General features: G+C 41.4%; 1 protein-coding gene across 1 annotated transcript; it reads left to right on the forward strand.

The window, feature by feature from the left end:
* The first annotated feature begins 7,772 nt into the window (after positions 1-7,772).
* neurl1b (neuralized E3 ubiquitin protein ligase 1B) lies at positions 7,773-20,540 on the forward strand. The gene is made up of 6 exons (XM_039814367.1): positions 7,773-8,174; positions 12,556-12,800; positions 12,894-13,227; positions 16,596-17,336; positions 18,081-18,206; positions 19,005-20,540. The coding sequence occupies exons 1-6, from the start codon at positions 8,144-8,146 to the stop codon at positions 19,259-19,261; spliced, it is 1,734 nt and encodes a 577-aa protein (XP_039670301.1). The 5' UTR covers positions 7,773-8,143; the 3' UTR covers positions 19,262-20,540.
* The last annotated feature ends 1,720 nt before the right edge of the window (positions 20,541-22,260 follow it).

Consider the following 22,260-nt stretch of genomic DNA (forward strand, 5'->3'; position numbering starts at 1 on the left):
CATTGACAAGACAACAAAGTAACTTTCATGACCTGTGACATATGCAGACCAGAATGGTTTGTCCAGTCAGATTTTTCTGCCTTCTATGGGACATTTGGAGCTGGACAGCCTCATAATCTTCAGAGAGGGGCAGAAAAGGGGCAACTCGTAGAAAAACATTCATCAGGAAAGCTAGAGCAGCAGAAGGTGACCATACATACAGCCCAGGTCTGCCTTACTGTCTTTGGCTACCAACTACAGAGGAATAGAAAGGGGTTTGGAAGGAAATATGCTATTATGTAATGGACCCGGCACTCTCTGTTATCCCTATATGCCCCTACCTATGGGACTGTGAGACAAAACGGGCACACACTAATGGTCGGTATATAATATGACAGCTGCTGGCTGTTGTTCTTGAACTTCTTGAACTTCTTTCACTTCATGGAAACATTAGAATCTTTACTTGAACCTAGAGTTGTCCAAGCTTGTTGTTGAAAGTGGGCTTAGATGTCTTTTTTAGCGTACTGAGTGACTACACAGGGTAATAATAGCAGAAGTATTTTGTGTCATGACCCCAGGGCCTTCATTGGGTCGCCGAGCCCCTCTGCGGTCAAGGTCTCTTTCACCATGGGGGTCTGGTGTGTGTAAACATTTAGTTACATCTAGCAACATGTAGGAAATACTCAAATCTGTTAATATTTGATTTTTGGAAAAGTGCCAAATTAGTCTTGCGGTACGGGTGTTTTTAAAAAAACACTTTTCACCCTCACACTCTATTATTACAGTTCACAATACAGTAACGCTGGAAAACTCTGTTCCACTTTTCCGGAACATTATCTTCAATAAACTGATGCTTTAGCTCTAGTGAGAAACAACAGTACATGATCAACACATGAAAAGAAAGTGATTAAAATGTTATGTGGTTGTAGCTGAAAAGCCCCAAACTGAGCTCAGCAGTTCCCCAAAACCACTCCCGTTTCGCTAATAAGATTTTGGATTCTTTTCTTCCGAATATTTGAGAGTGAAGCAATTTAGAGGTTAGAATCTGGGGTCCTGGAGGCAAATTCTGACAAGCCTTAAAATGCCTGGGAAGAATTTCCTTTTGAACTATGTCATAAATTCTAATGATGTTAACAGGTTTGATTTGGATTTTCTTAACTATAGGTTTGTTGTTTAATATATACCACAAGAATTCACCGCTTTTCCCCCTAAACGCCTGACAGGATTAATGTGAATACGGCCCAATACTTTTTTTACAGCTGCAGTGCAGCAGTGAAATGCTGTGGTTGAACAACATCCATCCCCTTTTAAAATATTATCCCACAAAAACACACATTTATATATATACATACACCAACATAAACTTCCTTCCATATTTACACACAACTCTCTTTATTTAGCATCATATACCTGAGAGACTCCCTTATTTTTATCCGTTTTTGAAGAACTATTAACACATTGTAAATTGTAATGCCGTCTATTCTTGGCATGTGCCTGACAGGCCGTATAAGCGAGCCTGCTGTTATTTGTGTGAAGTCATGTTAAAAATGACAAAGACCTTGACATAGGCACCCGTAAGACCTTCATCTTCCTCTTTGGCAGAGACTGGCCACCTCTTAGACAACTGTATAATTCCATGAATTTTCCCCTGCATCAAGCATGCTACTGTCTAGTCACTGCTAAAGAAGATGACGGAAAAAGAACTGAATGAGGACTGACTTCTTATGTGGAGCAATGTTTGTGCTTTTGGATCACAATTTTAAAGATTGATTGCTCCATCTCGTAAACCCACAGAAGACATTATAGATGATGTATTAGGGTATACCTTCATTTTTGTCTTATATCTGGAGCCACTATGCAAAAAGCTAGAAGAAGTTGGCTATGTTGTTCTGGGCCAAGAGCATTTCCTGCATCTCCTTCGGTGGTGCATCCGCTCCTCATCCCAGAGAACATCGAGACAATAGAACAGATGGAGGAAGAACACTGTCCGTGCATCTGGTTAAATGCATTGAAAGGCCATTTTTAGCATGTCTCCCACTGACAGAGAGGCCTAAAACAACATTTTAGTGGAGCCGTGCCACTATTTCATCTTCCACTAGCACAAACTAAAAATGTAGTTCTTTGTAGCAAAGTGCAACATTGATTTGCTGACATTTTAACGTACTTTAAAATGCTCAATAGCTGAAAAGATGTTCATATAAAAAAAAAAAAAGTTAATCCCGCCCCGCTGACTCCATTGTGTTAGCGTAGCAGGGGTCATTTAATGTCAGTAGCTGACATGTTATATAATGTCATGATTTAGACTCCTAAATGGAAAATGAATCAGGAAATTCCTCATATTCACAGTCAATATCCTTTCCGTTATCATTACCATTGTTAAGAACCTGCCTACCAACAGGAATAAAGTGGACCTTGAGTTACGTTTTTTTGTTTTTGTCAGAAAATTGTTTCTTTCTCATGTGTGGTATTATCGCATGATGACATGTTGTGAAATGGTACTGACATATACTGCAATAGACTTTGCAGGTAGAAGTAGTTATAAGGTCTATAAGGTCTGCTTTTCATAATCAGCATAATTTTTTAACTATTTAAATTGTTTTCCCTGCACTGAAGAAAACCGAAATTAATTATGAATTGTCAATTCACTGCATTACAGTGCAGTGCTCATACCAGCGGCAGTGCTTTACTTCCCCACTCGCCAGTGAATCACTTCATGGTGGTGTTTTTAATTTACAGAAATCAGAAATTGCAGAAGTGAAACCAAGCATGCATGCATTTTGTCAGCTCAAGACTGCCACAGCGTTCAGTCTCACGATCTGAGGATTTTGGAAATTAGAACAATCTGTGAGGGCACTGAGCAGCACATGGCAAGAACGCCCCCTAAAATGGATCCAATTAAAGGCAAACGCTGCACTGTTGCTTTAATAAAAAAGAGAAGAAAAAAAAACGTTTTCAACTTAGTACGTTTCATCGTCTACGTGAGGGACTTTTTTACTGAGACAATGGCTTTGGCAATAGTTGAACTCTTACTGTGTTTTTGAAAAGCAGGTGCTTGACTCCAGTGGCCTGTTAAGAGTTGACCTAATGAAAAGACAGGAGCACACATTAAAAACAGATGTTAATGCACTGTAGTAGAAAACAGCGCTTAAACAAAAAGAGGTGACCAGAAAAACAATGTTGTATGAATGTGGCTCATTGTGCTGGCCCATGTGTGTTTGATGGAGATGGCTGTTTTCACATTGAAGGTGGGTATGACTCACTTCACCCATTAGATCAGTGGTTTGGACAGCTTAGCCCTCCCCTGATACTGAGACCACCGCATACAAACCTTCCCAACAGCCATCTGCTCAGCATTTCTACACTGTTTCTGAATCTTTAAAGAGAATTAAAATACTGCAAATGCAACACTTTGCTGTCCAAGGACCAGTCACTGCGCCGCGCTGCGTGGCAGCAATCACACTGCTGTGGGCCAAGTTTCCTTGAGCAAACGAGGCATGCCTGCCCTCCTTCTCTGGAAATAACTCTATTCACTGTAGGGGCCCTCGTGAGATCGCTGCATCACAGATGCTTGATACCCAAAAGGGGGACAGTATGCATTATGGTTCACATTAGAGCAAAGTATTCCTGTTTGCTCTATAAAAATAGATGCATCGTTCTGACAGTGTGTTGTACTTTATGTCCTTCACCTAGTTGCGTTGGCGTAAATCACAACTCTGGACCAATCATTTTCACACTAACTAATCACACCAAAATCTCTAAAGCTTGCCAGCATGCGCGGCTCTGTACTGCAGTGGGAAGTTATGTTTGAATTCTGTTATGTACATGGGTGGTCAAACCAACAGTGTGGCCTCTTTCTCAGTTGGTCTCCACACCCACTTCCAGAGGCGTCTTTGCTTCTGTCATGCTGTCAGAGCAATCAGACTGACGTATCTATGTTAACAGTGTCCAGGGGTAAGCGCTTAGGGTGATGCCAGGTTGTAATTTAGGCTTTGGCTGAAGCAGACCACCGACACACTCTCTCTAAACTAATTCCACTGTCCGCAGACTGTCTGAATGTACTGAGCGAGTTCTGACTTCATATCAGAGTGGTACTGTATATATACAGCGTACCAAGGGCGCATACTTTTCATGGTTGGCTCTTTCAACGCTGTTGTTTTATTTTAGATTTGACCATTGTTGAAGCCTGTGTGTGATGAATTAGTCTGGTTCAACGGAAGAACATTTCCAGGATAATTGCCTGACATCCCGCACAAGGCTCACCTTCCACTCTTTAACCCTCCGGTTGTCCTCGGGTCAAATTTGACCCATTTTCAAAAAGTTTTCAAAAGAAATTTGGGTTTCTTTCAACCAAATTGTCAAAAGAAATAATAACGTGGATGGTTCCATACAACGCTCTTCACAAGTGAAATAAATGGGGTGTTTTATGAAATTTATAGCATTTGAAAAAAAAATGATAAAAGAACGTTGAAAAAAACAAAAATGTCAAAAACAAGCGCAGAAACCCCCCGACAAAAACATTGGAAAAAGTGACCAAAACTTTGGGGAAAGCTTCAAAAACGTCGGGAAAAGAAGCGACAAAAATGGCCTAAAACGTAACAAAAAAGTGTGAATTTAAAGTTTTGACCCAGAAAAAAACAAAAAGTTGCATAGTAGAGGGGAAGACAACACAAGGGTTAATGTGTTGCCGATCTCTAATGCCGTTAGCTTGGGGAAACAACAATAAACTTTGAGCTAGCAAGATACATGCTGAAAATGTAAAGTTTTTGATTTTTTAGGACTTTTTCCCCTTTATTTTGAAAGTGGATATACATGAAAGGTGGAGAACACACAGCAAAGGGCAGCAGGTTGGATTCGAACCCTGCGCTGCTGCAAGACTCAGCCAACATGGGGAGAATTCTCTTACTGGGTGAGCTAGAGGCCACTAACAAAGTTGCAAGTTTTGATGAAAATTTGGATCGTGCAACAAGGCAGGCCTGCGTGGTTATTTCAAGGAATGATTATAAAGATTTACAAAGAATATGTTTATGGCATTTACTGTCTAACTGGAAAATTTTGGGACCGATTGGTCTGGATCACATGGCGATACACTGGTAAGAGCTAATTACGTTTAACCATGTATCCAGATAATTTAAATGGCTCACACTACTGTATTGTGTGAACAGTTAACTTCATTTAATATTTAATGTGCCGTTTGCTTTGGCGGGGTGCAAATCCATCCATCCATCTTCGTCCGCTTATCCGGGGTCGGGTCACGGGGGCAGCAGCTCCAGCAGGGGACCCCAAACTTCCCTTTCCCGAACCACATTAACCAGCTCCGACTGGCGAGGCGTTCCCATGCCAGGTTGGAGATATAATCCCTCCATCTAGTCCTGGGTCTACCCCGAGGCCTCCTCCCAGCTGGACGTGCCTGGAACAACCTCCTTAGGGAAGCGCCCGGGGGGCATCCTTACCAAATGTCCGAACCACGGTGTTCCATGTTCCACCAAAACAAGTTCCTGTCACTGCGTCCAGACCTTAGTGCCGTCCAAGACGATTGTGATTGGTTTAAAGAAATGCAAACAACCCAAAGCGTTTTTTTCTCCTATCCTAGAATGTATCTGTGGTGTAGCCAGACCTGCGGAGGTCTGGCAATGCGAGACTAGTGCTGAATTATCTTTTATCTATTCACATTTACTTAAAGTACAAAGTCCAGTAGTCCATAGTATTCTTAAAGGAATAGTTTGACATTCAAGGGGAGATAGGCTTAATTCTTTCTTGCAGAGAGCAAATCGATACCACTCTCATTTTTGTATGGTACACAAGCTACCCCCAGCAGCCTGTGAGCTTAGCTTAGCAGAATGACTGAAGACAGATGGAAACAGCTAGCCTGGCTCTTTTCAACGGCTACAAAATATGCCTACCAAAGGCCTCCTCTAAAGCACATCAATTAACATGTTATATCTTGTTGATTTTATCCCAGAGTCTTGTCTTCACCATGAGGTTGCCAGTTGTTTGTGCCCTCAAAAACCATTACAAATCAATGTTTGTGAACTTGTTTCGGACGTGTTTTCTGGGCAAAATAAACCAATGTCCGGTGCACCGTACTTTGGATTCAGCGATGCATGTATTCACAGCTCTGTATACACATGCTCATTGTACTGTAATGTTTCACTGTGAGTCAGAGACAAGAGTAAAGTTATCACATTAACCGGTTTATTAAACCACTCAAAGCAGTGCAGAGAAAACTCAGGCTACTGATGTGTTTCAAGTCTTGCAGAAAACAGCACTCTCACTTCACAGCCCCAGTAACAACAGCAGCAGAGATTAAGTCGTCACAACCGTTTGTTCATTTTGCAGCTTTATAGCGAAAACACTGCAGCCACCAGAGAGCTTTGTCACTTGAACAGATGTCATTTTGGGGCACTTACTGAAACAATTGATGCTGTTGCTCTTCTTTGGGGAGGCTGTCTGGAATAAACATATTTCCCAAAATGTTGAACAATTCCTTTAACATTTCTCTGTGCGTTTGAATACTCCTGCAGACATCCAACAATGTCTTAAACGATTGCGCAAAAAAAATGATCCTAAAAGTACACTTCCTTTCCTTTGGAATAGATTTAGCCCAGCAATCATTATGCGTTCATTAACACCCCATAATCTGCACAGTAAAGCAAGCATGATGGGGAGCGGCACTTGTTACTACAGCTCTGCTGTGTTTACAGGGAAAGCTTGATTGCAGACTCCATTGCAGCCTCATATTCACTTCCTGTGTTAATCCCCTTTGCCATAGCAGATCTTTCTTTCTGAGGCAACGGCGAGGGCGTGGTGGGGGGGGGGAATTTCACTTCTGCTTTGCTTCACCCCAAACACCATTCACGCAAGGCTCATATAAAGAGCCACATATCCTGCTAAAACAAACAGCATTGAGGAGGTAGAAACAAATGCTTTTGTCTTTGAGTTATATTTAGTGCCTGCCTGCCGTCACCCAAACGCCGTCTCTCACGAGACTTGTTTGCCCTCAAACTGAATTAGATCATATATGACCATGTGGGCAGTAGAAGCACTTTTCCTCCATATGTGCTATGGATCATGTCTGTATCGTCAACCTGCATACATAAAGCAGAAAGTAGACCCCTTCTGCTAAACGTTATCCAATTAGTCACAATCCGAACATCACATTGACATCACACATCTACATTTTCATGCATTCTCATTTATTAACCAGCAGGCTTTGTTCGGGATATTTGACACACAGCTGCTGAAGCGCCCCTGGCCTCTTCTAATTCCCCACTATGGGAGATACGCTGACGCTATCCCGGCACTCCCTTCACTGATGGTTTCAGTCCCATAAACCCCGCAGGCCATGGCTCCTCGGAGAGTGGTGTGGTCCAGAAGACAGGAAACAGCTTGAGAGAAGCCCAGCAGTCAAGGCTGTGGGAGGGCAGAGGATAGGGTGGGGAAATAAGGGGATTTCCTCATATGGCGCTTGGACTTTTATTAAAGAGTGCTTTTCTGTTTGTCCAATATTTGAATATGTGATTAATTGATGTTTGATAAGCCCTCACAATGGGTCTGTGGGATCTGTGATTTAAACATCTGACACCAAGGATCCATGCATCATGTAAACGTCTTGACTCTGTATTCAGATCAGTCTAACCCCTTCAGGATGATACTACATTTTTGAAACAACCAGATGAACATAATCATTTTACTGTTATCAAAGTTTGTGCTGTGCTTTCTGAATGACCCTCTCTATGTGCAAATGTAGCTACTGACTAGACTAGACTAGATTCAATCATTATGTTTGTGTACAGTAGGCTACACAGTCATTAGGCTTCATCTTGCTTTGGGTGAATAATTCACTGAATTATTCAGAGGCTCTGTGATGCTCTTGAGGGGGAATCTCTGCTTACTGTGTCTTTAAAGTCGTGCAGAGGGGAGCTATACTAAAGAAAGGAGGGGGCTGCTGTGCGCCAGTTGGAGGTGTCTGCCTGTCGCAGCGGCTTGGTGTTGACATTAAAGAAGAGCGCGTCCATGCTTCAGCGGGGATCTACGGCGCAATTTGAGATACTCCGATTGAACCGGTTCCAGGCAGATTGTCATCAGACTGAAGATACATGGATGGACAGAGAAATAGTGCAATCGGAATTAACTTGTCAGCCGGTGCGAGGAATTTCTGGATATAATGGGGAATACGACACCTAAACCTTTGATAGGTGAGACTTGTTATTAATTCATGTATCATTCACGAGGCTTGCAATGCACTCCCACGAAGCGGTGTCTGCGCGAAACCGCTTGATAGCCAGAGATACACATGGCTAGACCTGATACCTCCACTTGTGTTCGCTCCGCGTGGAGACGCGCTTCCCATCACGGGGGGAGCTGAGCGCGATTCCCTGCAGGGAGCAGGTCCAAACAAGCGCTCTCTGAAAATGCACTTTTTAACTCATCAATTTATAGAATTATAACCAGTGAAATAGCCAAAAATGAAGAACAAAGAGTAGTCACATAAAGGGCAACATTTGACTATTGATGATCATCTAGCAGGATCGTAAAAAAAAAAAGAAAAGTGAATCTAATTTGTAACTATCCTATCATAATAATTTGGTTGTTGAGAATGTATACTGTATTGATCATTGTTTTAAATGTATCCCTGGTTGTAACACAAAGCCTGTGCATTAAATGGCTGATCCGTTTATGCTTTTTTTTCATAGAATTAGATTGTTTTCTAATGTTTTCTGATACAGTAGGCTATAGGCTATGTAAGTCAGGCTTGTATTTCAGATAGGAAATATTACTGTTTGCCATACACTGTTGTTTTGTATAGATAGATAGATAGATAGATAGATAGATAGATAGATAGATAGATAGATAGATAGGTAGATAGCCTTCAGCAGCCCAGTCACACAAATCACAAAACTAAGATGACGACACATGGTCAATAAGAAAAAAAAAACATCTTAAAACTACAATCTTAACTCTAAACTGATCAAACACTTTATAATAGGACCATTCTCTAAGACATATACTACATACAATAGTCTGCAGTTATCCCAAGTATCGAAGCTGACTTATATAATGTTCAATCTGAAGTGAATTATTCCTGTTTGTGAATTGATTGCATTAAGCTGTCATTACGAGCTCTCAGAAAATCACTTTGTCATGACACCTACAGCGCATTACTTGGTAATCAGTTCCCCATATCACTTTGATTTAATGTCTGTCACAGTCCCACGCCCCCAACAGACCCACTCAGTGGCTAAATGATGTGGTTACTGCCGCCAGAGCCAGCTGTAGGGTTTGGACTGAGAACAGTAAGTTAGTCACAGAGGAGCAGGAGCAGCATTGGTCGCTTGCAATGTATGGGTTTGATTAACATGGAATTAATAGAATACCCGTGTTTACTGGGTTTGCATTAGAGATGTGCACAAAATATCAGGTTTGTATAGGTTCATCTCAGTCAGTATATAGTCACTTTGCAGGCCTATGTGTGAGGAAGAAGTCATAACAGCAGCTGTGAAAAGAGTATCAAGTGATGTCATTGGCTTTTTTTTTTTTACCAAGAAATTCATGTTCACAACTAGAAGCAAAGATCTGACTAAACTCCACACAGCCTAGAGATATGAGAGAATAAAGAGTCTGATCATCTTGTGGCCAAAGATAACTCTGACGAATGCACATAATCAGTCTTACATTTCGTAAAGCTCCTCTCTGTGTGTCTTGTGCAGTCTTATGATTATCAGGGAGACATCATTCCTATAATTCAGCAGAAATATGCTGTATTATTGAGACTGAGCTTTGCATGATGACCACATTTGTGATCCTGATGAGGTCGCTGTCTGGTCCCACTATAATTTCTGTCTCATCACTTTCCAGTCCTAATTCCCAAGATGTATGTCTGTCTCTCACCTGTCTTTTGCTGTTATCATGACTTTGATGGTCCAGCATGCAAGTCTCACCTATACTGCTGTTAAGTACTCCTAACAGAAGGTCGGAGTAGTTATCCATCACTGACACACATTACCATTACACTCAAGTCACAGAGCTATGTGCCTGATCTTCAAAAAAAAGAGTCATCCAGTTAGTTTTGAAAAACCCAGAAAGCCGTTTGATAATACTTAGAGCTTTTATGGTGGTATTTCCAATATCATCAAAGACTCTTTAACCATCTGGCATTCCCTATTAACCTGCATGCTATCCAGGTAGCAACATACACAACATGTATCCTTGCTCTTTTTGTGCAACAATTAAAAAAATATTAAAGCATTAATTTGTTTCAATCAATATAGACAAATATGAGTGATAGTAAAATGCTTTAAAAGGCCCTGTAGAGTTTTCTTGTAAACAAACTAAAGCTATGTATACATTCGGTGTTAAACGTGGGGTATACTCGCCGCAGCCGACCTGTCGAGCCAGTGTGACGTCATGGGAGCGCCATAACTGTTTATACTCACGCGCATGGTGGTCGCGACACTAGTTGAAGTTTTTTCCTGAACAGAGGTGGCGCTAATGAGGATAGGCTACCGACTTTGCTATTTCTACGGATTAGAAGAAGAAGAAAAAGGTAAACAACGGCAGAACTGGCAGCAGCATTAACGTAAATGCTTCGATTTGATTCGATGACCTACTTTGTCGGATCAAGCCTTTCATTCACCATAAAAGAACTCATCTTAACCCAGTAAGTTTACAAGAGAGACTTGCAGTCACTCTGAGAGTCCTGGCATCCGGTTGCCCTCGAGCTCGTTCATGCTTCCTGTTTCCGCTTGGTTGCGCACCGCTGAAAAAAATAGAGTGGTGCGCACCCTCTGGTCACGCACTTAAAATCCTGGCGTGCCAGCGAGAGCTACGTCATTTTGATGTCACATTGGCGCACCCGAGCTCGGCTGCGGCAACTGTAAAACGGCCCTTACTCACCAAAACGCATTGTGTATGTAACCTTGAAGTCTAACCAATGTGGTCATCAACCTTACTAATTTTCATAAACTTCAAATTGTTGAAAAAAAAGTTTTTTTAAATTGTTTATTTATTAGTTTTCAAATTGTTAGACAGTTATTCGTGTTTACATGCCAACTGTCTTCGTCTTTGTTGGCACATTGCTGCGTTTCCTAGCACTTTACCGCCACCATGGTGCGAAACCATTGGCAGGGCTGTGTACTGCATCAATGTGTCCTTGTGTGTGTGCACAAGTCAACCAAATTGGGGACCCACTCATAAAAAAATAACTGTTCCACAGCGCTCCTAGAGGTCAAAAACTCTGCAGGGTATCTTTAAGTTTTTTTTTTCACATTTTACATCTTATAATGGCAAACAAGTGTCTGTAACAGTCTTTGCTGAAGGTCCTTTAACTGCAGAGTCCCAGTGTGTTCCTTTTTCAACGAGGCAGTTGAGCCTAAAGCTGATCCTCAGCATGCTTTTTGTCCACACATTTTACCCAAAGTGTATTTTACTCCCTCAAAAGCCAAATTCCCGGGAGTAGAAAGGAAAGGGGCACCCGCACATCATTTGAGATGTTACAGATGTTCTTGCTGCTGCTTCGTAGTTTAGAATATAATCAGTGATAATGTCTAATTTAGGAAATGTACTGTGGAACATTTCACTGAGTTATTGTCTTTGCACCAGATCACAGTGAATTTTAAACAGAAATGTAATCACTGTGTGGCCCTGAAGGCGAGTAGAAACATCGCCTTGCTTTGAATGTTGGATTTCAGCCAGTCTATATACCATAAACACTCATCTACAGTTTCCATTTGATTTAATATAAAACCCCCAAAGTCTCATTTAAGCCAAGGCCCAGTTTGACTTGTTTGATTTCTGACCCGTTCATTTTGTTTTGTGATGCTCATGAAGAATTTCTTCTCCCAAGTAGAACATTGACTCCGGTGAAGATGAGATCAAAGATAAAGCGTTTGAGTATTTTGGAGATTGGGTATTTTTTCACTGTCTATTCATTGTGTGATTCCCTCTCTCTCACTTCTGAAGATAACGTGGAGGAATAAAGTGGCTATTCATGGTTTGTTTATGCTGTAGGCCAAGGGTGTGTGTAGCCCATAAATAAGAGGAAGGCTTATCACATCTGTTGTCGACTCTCCTGTGATGCTATTAATATTAGCACTGCTCAAATATATGTGGATTTTAAATAAGACAAATGTCCCTTTTATGTTTCCCAGTGATATATGCACATGGGTTTTGTCTAAATTTACCTTGTTTTATTTCTGTGGTATAAATGTCCCATATGGATGTGGTAAGCCTTTTATACTGTAAATGTGGGTTACATACTAAAAGAGACTATTTAATGTACTTGTTGAGAGGAGCAGAGAGGCTTTAACGTGTGTGGGAAAGGAAGTGTGTGAGACTGCGGGCTCCTTTACATAACTGGCCTCTGCCCTCTAAACCAACTGCCGTGGACAACTTGCAAACAAGTTATTGTGTGCTGATATGTTCACCTCTTTTTCCAACAGCTGGTGTCACTAAAATTCCTGTTTTGACCTTGTCTGTGTCGCATAAAAGACCATGTTGCTTTCTAATTTGGTTGATGAGGTTGAATTACTGAGGGCTTTCTTTCCTCTAACTGTACCCCTAATATTTTGGTACCCACAGATGCGACTCTGCAACCCCGCCCGGTGGCCAGCAGGCAGTACTACACCCTGCCTAAGAATGGGGCAGGTGTGGAGAGAAGAACGTCCGCCGCTCCGGTCAGCATCAATGTGGAGTCACCCCGCTTTCACCCCCACGCCAAAGGCAAGAATATCAGGCTGGATGGGCAGCTTCGGCGTGCCACACGCAAGAACAGTTTCTGTAATGGCATCACTTTCAGCCACAGGCCTGTCCACCTCTATGAGAAGGTTTGTTTTCTAATTTGTATTAATTACTGTACTTTTAACAGCTAAGAGATTTAAAGAATTGAAGTTACATTTTGATTAATACCATTCATTCAGGTGCGTCTTCGCCTGAGTGGCGTGCACACTGGCTGGAGTGGAGCTCTACGCTTCGGTTTCACCAGTTTAGACCCCAGCGAATTGGTCGCTACAGACATCCCCAAGTATGCTTGCCCAGACCTGGTGACACGGCCCGGCTACTGGGCCAAAGCTCTGCCTGAGAGGCTGGCCTTGAAGGACAATGTTTTGTCATTCTGGGCTGATCGCCATGGAAGAGTTTTCTACAGCATCAACGATGGAGAGCCCATCCTCTTCCACTGTGGCCTCAGCATCGGCTGTCCACTCTGGGCCATCATAGATATCTATGGCATCACTCAGGAGGTCACACTGCTTGGTAAGCACTTTATTAAGTTGTTTACTTGCTCTGTGAAATGACTCCTATAAAATACTTGTTGTTTTTGTCATGACTCGGCGAGAGTCGAGCGAGGCGAGCAGAAGCTGAGTCATATTCCAAAGGGAAGTGTGATGAACAAATTTCACAGCTGACTGGTCGTTAATCTGAACGCAATCCATCATTACAATTCATATATACCCATTAAAGTTTTGAGTAATACATATTTTTTGACTGGAATCGGTGTCAGCCAGAAGGCCATGTATTTTCATCATTGCTTTGACAACCCCGAAACCTCCAGAATTTATTTTTATAGTGTCAACACATTCACAGCTAATTTAATCAGCTTCCTGAGAGTCAAGAAAGCAGCTGCGTAGTGAAGCTCTGCAGCAGCGGAGGCCAATGTAGTAGGAGTAGGTAGTATGGCCTGGGGTGGCACAATGATCTACTATCTTTTTGACACAACTAGTTTGTCTAGAAAACCAGAACCATAACATCCCAAGATAAACAGGATGTGGACCATGGATCTCAATCCCCCCTGAACATCTCACTCCTAACCACTCTCCACTCTCTTGCTATCACTTTGTCACTTTCTCCCTCTTCCTTCATTTGCATCACCCTCTCCCCTGTGGTTCCCTCTCATACTCACTGGATGTGTTTATCTTCAGTCTGACAAGAGCTATGGCCATGTTTGGTCAAGGCGGCAGATCCCAGGAGCTTTGGAGGGGCCAGTGCACTCAACTGCTCCAGCATCACTAGAAATAGTAATGAAGGAATGTATCATAAGTCAAAGGGGGATGGCTATAACAGGACTTTTTTTATATCAGCCCCTCACACATGGAGAAATTCAGCTGTACTATGAACTTTATAACTATGTACTATGAGCCTGGCAGTTTAGAGAGCTCATGTTAAGGAAGAAAGGGAATGAATAAGGGAGTTAAATATACTGGTGACTGTCAAATAAACTGCTGGCCGACAGCTTATTTGTATGAAAAACAAAGGTTTATTTAACTCCAAACAAGAAACATCTCAGCTAAAGCACCATACGAAGGGCTCTCAGCGTAGAGAGTTATTCTAGTTCTCTTATTAGTTACTAGGAGTGTCCATGAACATGTATTATCCAATACGTTGACAGCGAATACTGTGTGAAAGACATGCTTCATCTTGTATTTCTAAACTGTTTGCTGTCAGTCACACTGGGAAAAAAGTAATAAATAAGTGGATATATAATAAATATATTAAAAGCAAAGATGGGAACTCGACTTTGAGACTCGGACTCGAGTCGCACTTAAGTCGCACAGACAGTGACTTCAGTCTTGAATTGAGATTTGTCCTCGAAAGACTTCAGACTCCACTCGGGACTCGTGAACAGTCTTTATTTTTAGGAAACGTCTGATGAGCTAAATGTTATTACCCTCTCTGCATAACCTATAACCTACCTACATAATCTGTAACCTATCTGCTGTGCGCGGCCACACGTGAGAGAGGACAACAAACATGTCGACCGCACCGGCAGATTCTGCGGCATTCATCAGAAGCTTTGGCTTTAAAAACGTCATACAACAAGGCCCAAACAAAACAAAAGAAGCGCTGAATGAATAATATGTGGTATCATGATAAAGGATTCTGGCTCAAACACATCTAATTTTATCAGGCACCTGAAAGCAGGTCAGCAAACATGTTTAGCTCAGCATTGGCAAGTTATGTTAGCTTGCTTCATGCTTTAGCTACAACCTACGGGAGGTTAACTCCGACTGTTGTTGACTAGATGTTATTATAGCTATTTAGCTATGTTCGAATACGTGTATAAGCAGCCTGGATGGAACACAGCAGGTGATACAACACTTATAAACATGAGAGACTTGAGACTTGACTTGGACTCTTACTAGCTCAGAGACTTGTGAGCATCTCTGGTTAAAGGTCCCATATCATGCTCATTTTTAGATTCATACTTGTATTTTGGGTTTCTACTAGAAAATGGGTTAGGGTTACATGCTTTAATGTTAAAAAAAACCACTCATACTGTGGATATGCCTGTATTCACCCTCTGTCTGAAACACTCCATTTTAGCGTGTGTCTCTTAAAGCCCCCTTCCTGAAAAAGCCCAGTCTGCTCTGATTGGTTTGGTCTTTCGCATCTGCGCTCTCTGCACCTTCATTACAGCCGGTGAATGATTGTAAAGTCTATGTAGCAGGACTTTTCTACCAATATATAGTATAGTTGTGACATCACAGTCCTGACGGCTCATTTAAAGGTCCCATGGCATAAAAATTTCATTTCATGAGGATTTTTAACATTAATATGCGTTTCCCCAGCCTGCCTATGGCCCCCTAGTGGCTAGAAATGGCGATAGGTGTAAACCGAGCCCTGGGTATCCTGCTCTGCCTTTGAGAAAATGAAAGCTCAGATGGGCCGATCTGGAATCTTGCTCCTTATGAGGTCATAAGGGGAAAGGTTACCTCCCCTTTCTCTGCTTTGCCCGCCCAGAGAATTTGGCCCACCCATGAGAAAGAGACATCATGACTTGCAAACGAGCAAAGTGGCAGTTGGTCAAGGCCACACCCCCACCCTCCACCTTGCCCCTCCCTTTCTCCTCCTCAATAGCTACAGACACAGAAATGGCACATCCTAAGGAAAGCTCATTGTGGGACTGGCTCTAGTGGCTGTAATTCTTTCGGGAAAGAGACTTCACATACAGTATTAGGGGCCACTAAGACCTATATAAAAGCATCCAAAGAGCACCATGTCATGGGACCTTTAAAGGCACCGTTTCTCAATACGGGCTGTGTACTTTTCTCTGTGGATTTAGTGTTTTGATACTTTCACAGTATTTATACAGCGCCTCAACCTATTTAATCATCAAAAAAGAAAGCTCACCTTTTACAATATTGGACCTTTATTAACAAATTTGTAGAAATGTCATGTCATAAATTTCAAGAGCATGTCAACGATTAGTCAATTAATCGATTAGTCAGAAAATAATTGGCAACTAGTTTGATTAATCATTTTGTGAATATTTGCTGGTTTTCTTTGTCTTCCATTTTTCAGTGTTCTCATGGTTTACAGATGACTAATCAATTGAGAAGATAATCAGCAGATTAATCTATAATGCAATTAATCATTAGTTGCAGTCCTAAAATATGCCCATATAAACAAAAGCGCTCATTGAGCAAAAACGGATATCAATGAGGCCGCAGCAACACATGCAGATAGTATCTCAGCACGCAGCTATTCTTCAGGTATCATAGAAGAAATAAGGACTCTAGAAAAAAGAGAAAGAAGCAAAAAGAAGGGAAGTGACCCAAGCTTACCTGGGACAGATCATATCATGTCCAACTCACAGACTTATTTGTTTATATTCTCTACCACAGAAAGCACGTTTGCTGAGAGCGTGGGATCCAGCTGCCTGAGTGCGGCCCGTCTGAGTGCCTATCTGCCCCAGAGTAGCCACGACTCAGCCAATTACAACAACAATCAACTGGAGAACAACCAGGCTGCTGCTGCCAAGATGGCCAACCTCCAGCTCAATAACTACACACAGCTTATCCCCTGCTGCTCCTCCACCTCTTCCTCCTCCACATCGTCCTCATCTGCCTCCACTGGATTCAGCACCCCGAGGGTGGTCCGGGGCCTTCCTTCCCCGCTGGACAATGACTTGCACTTTCACCCCGTCCGTGGCTCTGATGTAATACTCTCTGCAGACCGCTCTGCCGCCTGCATCCACTTTCTGGACAGCAGTCGGACTCTGGTGTTCAGTGACCGTCCGCTGCATGTGGGTGAGACTTTGTACGTGGAAGTTGGCCACCTGGGCCTGCCCTACTTTGGGGCGCTGTTGTTTGGTTTAACATCCTGTGACCCTGCCAGTCTACATGCCGCGGACTTACCGGCAGACCCTGAGGTTCTCCTGGACCGTAAAGAGTATTGGGTGGTGCATCGAGGCTTCCCCATGCCTTGCTCTGGAGATGTTCTCAGCTTCAGTCTGCTGCCCAGCGGAGATGTGCTCCACGGGGTGAATGGAGTGGGACGTGGCAGGCTGCTCTGTGTGGACACCTCTCAGGTCCTCTGGGCCTTTTTCACCCTGCATGGGGCTGTCAACAGACTCAGGATACTGGGTAAGACGAGTGCATTTACAGCAACACGGACAGGTGATGGCATGAAACACCAAATATTACTGAAGTCTTACATTTATTTGTTGAAGTAATGTAATTATGAGATGAAACACAAACTCCCAAATGGACTACTTGAAGCAAAAGTTCGACATTTTGGGAAATAAAAGCATTCACTTTCTTTCCGAGAGTTAGAAGAGGAGATTGATGCCACTCTCATATTTGTACGTAGCCAAGCTTAGCACAAATACTGGAAACTGTGTAAGGTAGCATATTTCCCAGAATGTGCAACTTTTCCTTTTTATACTAAAATAATAAATGCCTAAAAAGGACATACTCTTCAATTATCATCAGTCTATTTTTGAGTCTAGGCAGCCACCGCATTTTATTTTTTCCCAGACTAAAGGAATGCAGTGAGTTTATGTCTGTGCCTGTTCAGTTTAGAGCTGTGACCTATCTGTCCTCCTCCCACATAAACTCCCATCAGCTCAAACACAACAATATTATCATCAAACAGACACTAAAAGAAAATCACTCTATGAAACTTCAAGTATTACAGATATGTATATCTAATCTGACTGGTTAGGGCCGGTCACACTCTGGCCTTACACTCAAACAGTTCAAGGACACTGAATTGAAATGATACCAACTACAGTTACATATACACTTTGTCTGAATGGCACCTTTAAAGGCTTTACGTGAGTCTAATTATCTGGGTTTTGTTCATGTGTATATATCTTTGTGTTACAGGAACACTGCAGTCCAGTCCTCCCTCCACATCCCCCAGCACTTCTCAAAGCAGCAGTCCCGATGACAGCGACTCCGACCTGGCGTTCACTGTCAACAGATCCTCCTCTGCCTCTGAATCCTCTCTGGGTAGGTTACCAAATGTTGACAGCACGCCTGATGCTACAATGTTTGAATCCCCCACCCGGCCACGGCAGGAAGGCTCTTACGGTAGTAGAGGTGTGGCAATTCTGTCGGACTGTACTAGCGAATCACGGGAAAGATATTTGGTTTCACTTTTGAAGTGACAACAACATGTTTTTACCTTGTTAGAAATATTCCTCCATGATTTGGTAGAGCTATAATGATTAGTCAATTAATCGATTAGTCAACCAAAGAAAATGAATTGGCCAATATTTTAATTATTGTTTAAGTGTTGTCATTTTAAAAGTAAAACATCCAAATATTTTCTTGTTTAAACTTGTTTAAAATGTGAACATTTGCTGTATTTCCTTGTCATACTGTTATAGTGGTTTTTTTTGTATTTTGGACTGTGGGATGGATACAAAAAATGTATTTGATGACATCACCTCGGGTTCTAGGAAATTGCGAGGGACATTTTTGACTGTTGTTACATAGATTAGTCGAGATAATAATCAACGGAATAATTCATTTTGAAAATAACTGCTAGCTGCAGCCCGAGTACGCTTTTGTTCAATACCTAATCAAAGATTAGATTCTAACAAGGAAATTTGTATTTGTCATGGCTTACTAACAAAAAGAAACACACTACAAAACACAGACAAAAAAAAGCAGAATATATAAAAGCAACAGTATTAAGGATCTGAACCTATTCCCCCAACAATGACAAGAACAAAAGTTATCTGTTTACATGCATCCAGGTCTGCTCCATTTCAAGACCCACACGTTTTCTTTCTTTTCGTGTAGTGACTGCTCCCAGCTCCCCCCTCAGCCCTCTCCCTCTCCGATCATCTCCGACTCTCACCGCCTCAGAACTGCCCTCTGCTGGAAAAAACGGAGAATGCACCATTTGCTTCGACCAGGACGTGGACACCGTCATCTACACCTGTGGACACATGTGTCTGTGCAACAACTGTGGGCTGAAGCTGAAGAGACAGATCAATGCGTGCTGTCCGATATGCAGGAGGCCGATCAAAGATGTTATCAAAACATATCGGCCATGATGGTCCAGATGTTCCAACAGGTGCTGTGACTTCCGCTGCTGGATTCCACCTGTGACCCCTTCTCAGGCTTGGTTGGACACGGATCTTGGCCCCAATTGGAGATTAGCCAAACCAGGACATAATTGTGCCTATATGTCCATTTTATATGGGTAAATCTTTTGTGAAGATAGAATATGCTCTTCATACGCAGAACTGTGATCCTGTTAATACATAGACTGCTACATGAGCTCCTTTGATTTGGCTGAGAAAGAAGAGATGAATCATGCGCTCCTTTTTTGTAATGTGAATGTGATGTCTCTTACGTCACATGTATTTACTGAGCAGAAAAGCCTGCTGTGAATATTTGGTCCTTACACTTATCGTCCTAGATTAATGTGTGCTTCAGCAGAGTTTGTGGACCGTAGTCTATAACTTGTAGTGCCTTAGATTTATGTCACATTGTGTGTACAAGTAATCATGCTACCAATCTTAGCCATATTTTTAATGTACAGTACGGAAAGTGTGTGGTGAAAAGACACACAGATGCAGAATATATGCAATGAAAGGTGTTATAGAAAGATTCTTTAGTGCAGGGGGGGTCAAACTCAACTTTAATAAGAGCCAGAATGGAAAATGTGAATCACATCAAGGGCCAGACATGTAGAGTTTATTGACATGCTTTTATTTAAGAGAAAAAGTCAAATATGTTGACTGTTTTATTGTGTGTCTCATATAGCTTTCTCACTTAACATTCTGGGCCTAGTTGCCTGGGTAGCTCACCTTGTAGAGCAGCTGCCCACCTATAGAAGTTTACTCCTCAGCGCAGCGGCCGCAGGATCGACTCTGCCCTGCGCCCCTTTGCTTCATGTCATTCCCCCTCTCTCTCCCCTTTCATGTCTTCAGCTGTCCTATATAAAAAAAAAAAAAAAAAAATCTTTTTACAGTGTGGGCCTCATACAGCCCCCAAAAAGTCAGAAAAAGGTCCTTAGCCATCAAAGACAAAAAGCGACAAGAAACGTAAAAAAAACAACACCGGAAAAAGTGGCCAAAAACGTCTGGAAAAAGCACCAAAAACATGAAAAAGGGCCTAAAACGACAGAAAAGCCGGATCAAAATGTGACAGGGGCCGGGTTTGGCCCTCAGGCCTTTAGTTTGACACGTGTGCTTTAGTGGAAAGATGTAACTGTATATTAAGTGTGTTCAGTGGCGTGCTTTAAGAAAAGTATGTTTGGAAAGTACAAAATGAAGAATCCGGTTTTACACGTTGAGAGATTAATAAAAGTGGACTGTGTGATTAAAATGTGTGTATTTTTCAATGATAATATTTCACTTTATACATTTTATTTTTATTGTTTTATGAAAAACAAGTTTTCTACATCACAATCACTTTCATGCAGCCCTTATATAACCTTTGCTTTTCCACCTGAGAGGGACATAATCATGAGGACTCAACGTCAAAATATGCATACATTTTAATTTGTTGGCGTTTTTATCAGAAGTGAGATTAAAAGAAATCAATTTCATCTGTATAGCTGTAAATATGGCGGCCCTTTTAAGTGTCATGAGAATATTTTGGGGGAAATTATTAAGCATTGCTAGTACCACCTGTGTGCTTTTCTTCTAAAATATGAGTCAGCTATTTTTCTTTTTGACATTTTTATAGAAAATCTGTCTCAATAATCCTTGCTAAAACACGGCCGTTCTTTTTCACTGGAATTGTAACTTATACGATTTCAGGTGACAAATAAAATGTATTGATTGCTTGATTGATTGATTAATTGATTGATTGACTGATCCAAGGTCAATATTGAAATTGAAAGCCAACGTTTAAGGATGAGAAGTCCTGGAAGTGCTCAGAAAATAATCAAATTTTAATAATTTCATGACAAGTGATATAATAGAAATCTCCAGAAGAGTTTTGACAGGTATTTTGCATTCATTTTATATTTTCCTATAGTAATAAAGTAGAAAGTAGTAGTTTAGCATCCTAGAAAATATACAAACCACATACAGTATATTTATATGTCAGGCGTCAGACATTTTGACTTGTCAGCAGAAAAAGCACAGGTGAAGCACATTTAGTTAACGGTTGAGTCACTTTAAGTAATGTATATAAAATATGAACGTCTGCTATATGAAAAAGTCTATTGTAATGACGGTAAAGAGGGTGGAGATGATGGGTATCTGCAATATCCAGACAAAGTACCATCTGAGTCAAGAGATTTTTTCAGTGTCTTGTTATACATTCTCCATAAAGTAAATTTGAGTATGTGGCCTAAAGAATTTACAGAAAGTATAATTAGCATTTATATCAGCTTTAAAAATGTGACCTTGACACTGCGGTTTGCATCTGCCAAGTAGAGCTGGCGATGGGTAGAAAATCAAATATCACAATATTTTTGACCAAATACATCAATGTCAATATTGTGGCAATATTGTAGGGTTGACTATTTGTGCGTTCACAAAATATTTACACAATGAGATTTTAGATAAATAATCATCAGTAATGTGGATATAATGACTAAGTGGGTAAAGGCAAATAATAGAACAGTTACAACAGTCTGGTAAGTTCAGAAAATGACATTGCTTTACTGTAATGCAGCCTTTAAAACCAGGAAAAGACACCACTTATGTCATATCACGATATTACGATATCCAAATTTAAGACGATATCTAGCTTCATATATCGATACCGATATAATATCAATATATTGCCCATCTCTACTGCCAAGTTATTTCCATAATGACACATGGTATTTCCGTGATGACACATGGTGTTCACAGCCAAGATTGAGTTGAGAATGCCAAATTTCTCCCCAGGGCTCTGAGTAAAGTTGTTGTTTTTCACACAAGTTGACTAATTACAGTAATGATTTACTGTATCACACAGCCACAGTGCTTGTGTGAACTGAAACACCACAGTTAACTTTAGACTCATTCACACTGACTGACAGTTATGCACAATTTCCTCATAATTAAAGTAATTAAACAGTTGTGTCAAGAGTGTAATTTGGACTTCA

Source organism: Perca fluviatilis, chromosome 10, assembly GCF_010015445.1.
Source record: "Perca fluviatilis chromosome 10, GENO_Pfluv_1.0, whole genome shotgun sequence".
Taxonomy (NCBI): domain Eukaryota; kingdom Metazoa; phylum Chordata; class Actinopteri; order Perciformes; family Percidae; genus Perca; species Perca fluviatilis.

Excerpts from the sequence above, each read along its gene's own strand:
- neurl1b (XM_039814367.1), top strand. The coding sequence starts at position 8,144 with ATGGGGAATACGACACCTAAACCTTTGATAG. Across the intron at positions 17,337-18,080 it reads CAACAGACTCAGGATACTGG|GAACACTGCAGTCCAGTCCT; the intron begins GTAAGACGAGTG and ends TTTGTGTTACAG. Across the intron at positions 18,207-19,004 it reads TGCCTCTGAATCCTCTCTGG|TGACTGCTCCCAGCTCCCCC; the intron begins GTAGGTTACCAA and ends CTTTTCGTGTAG.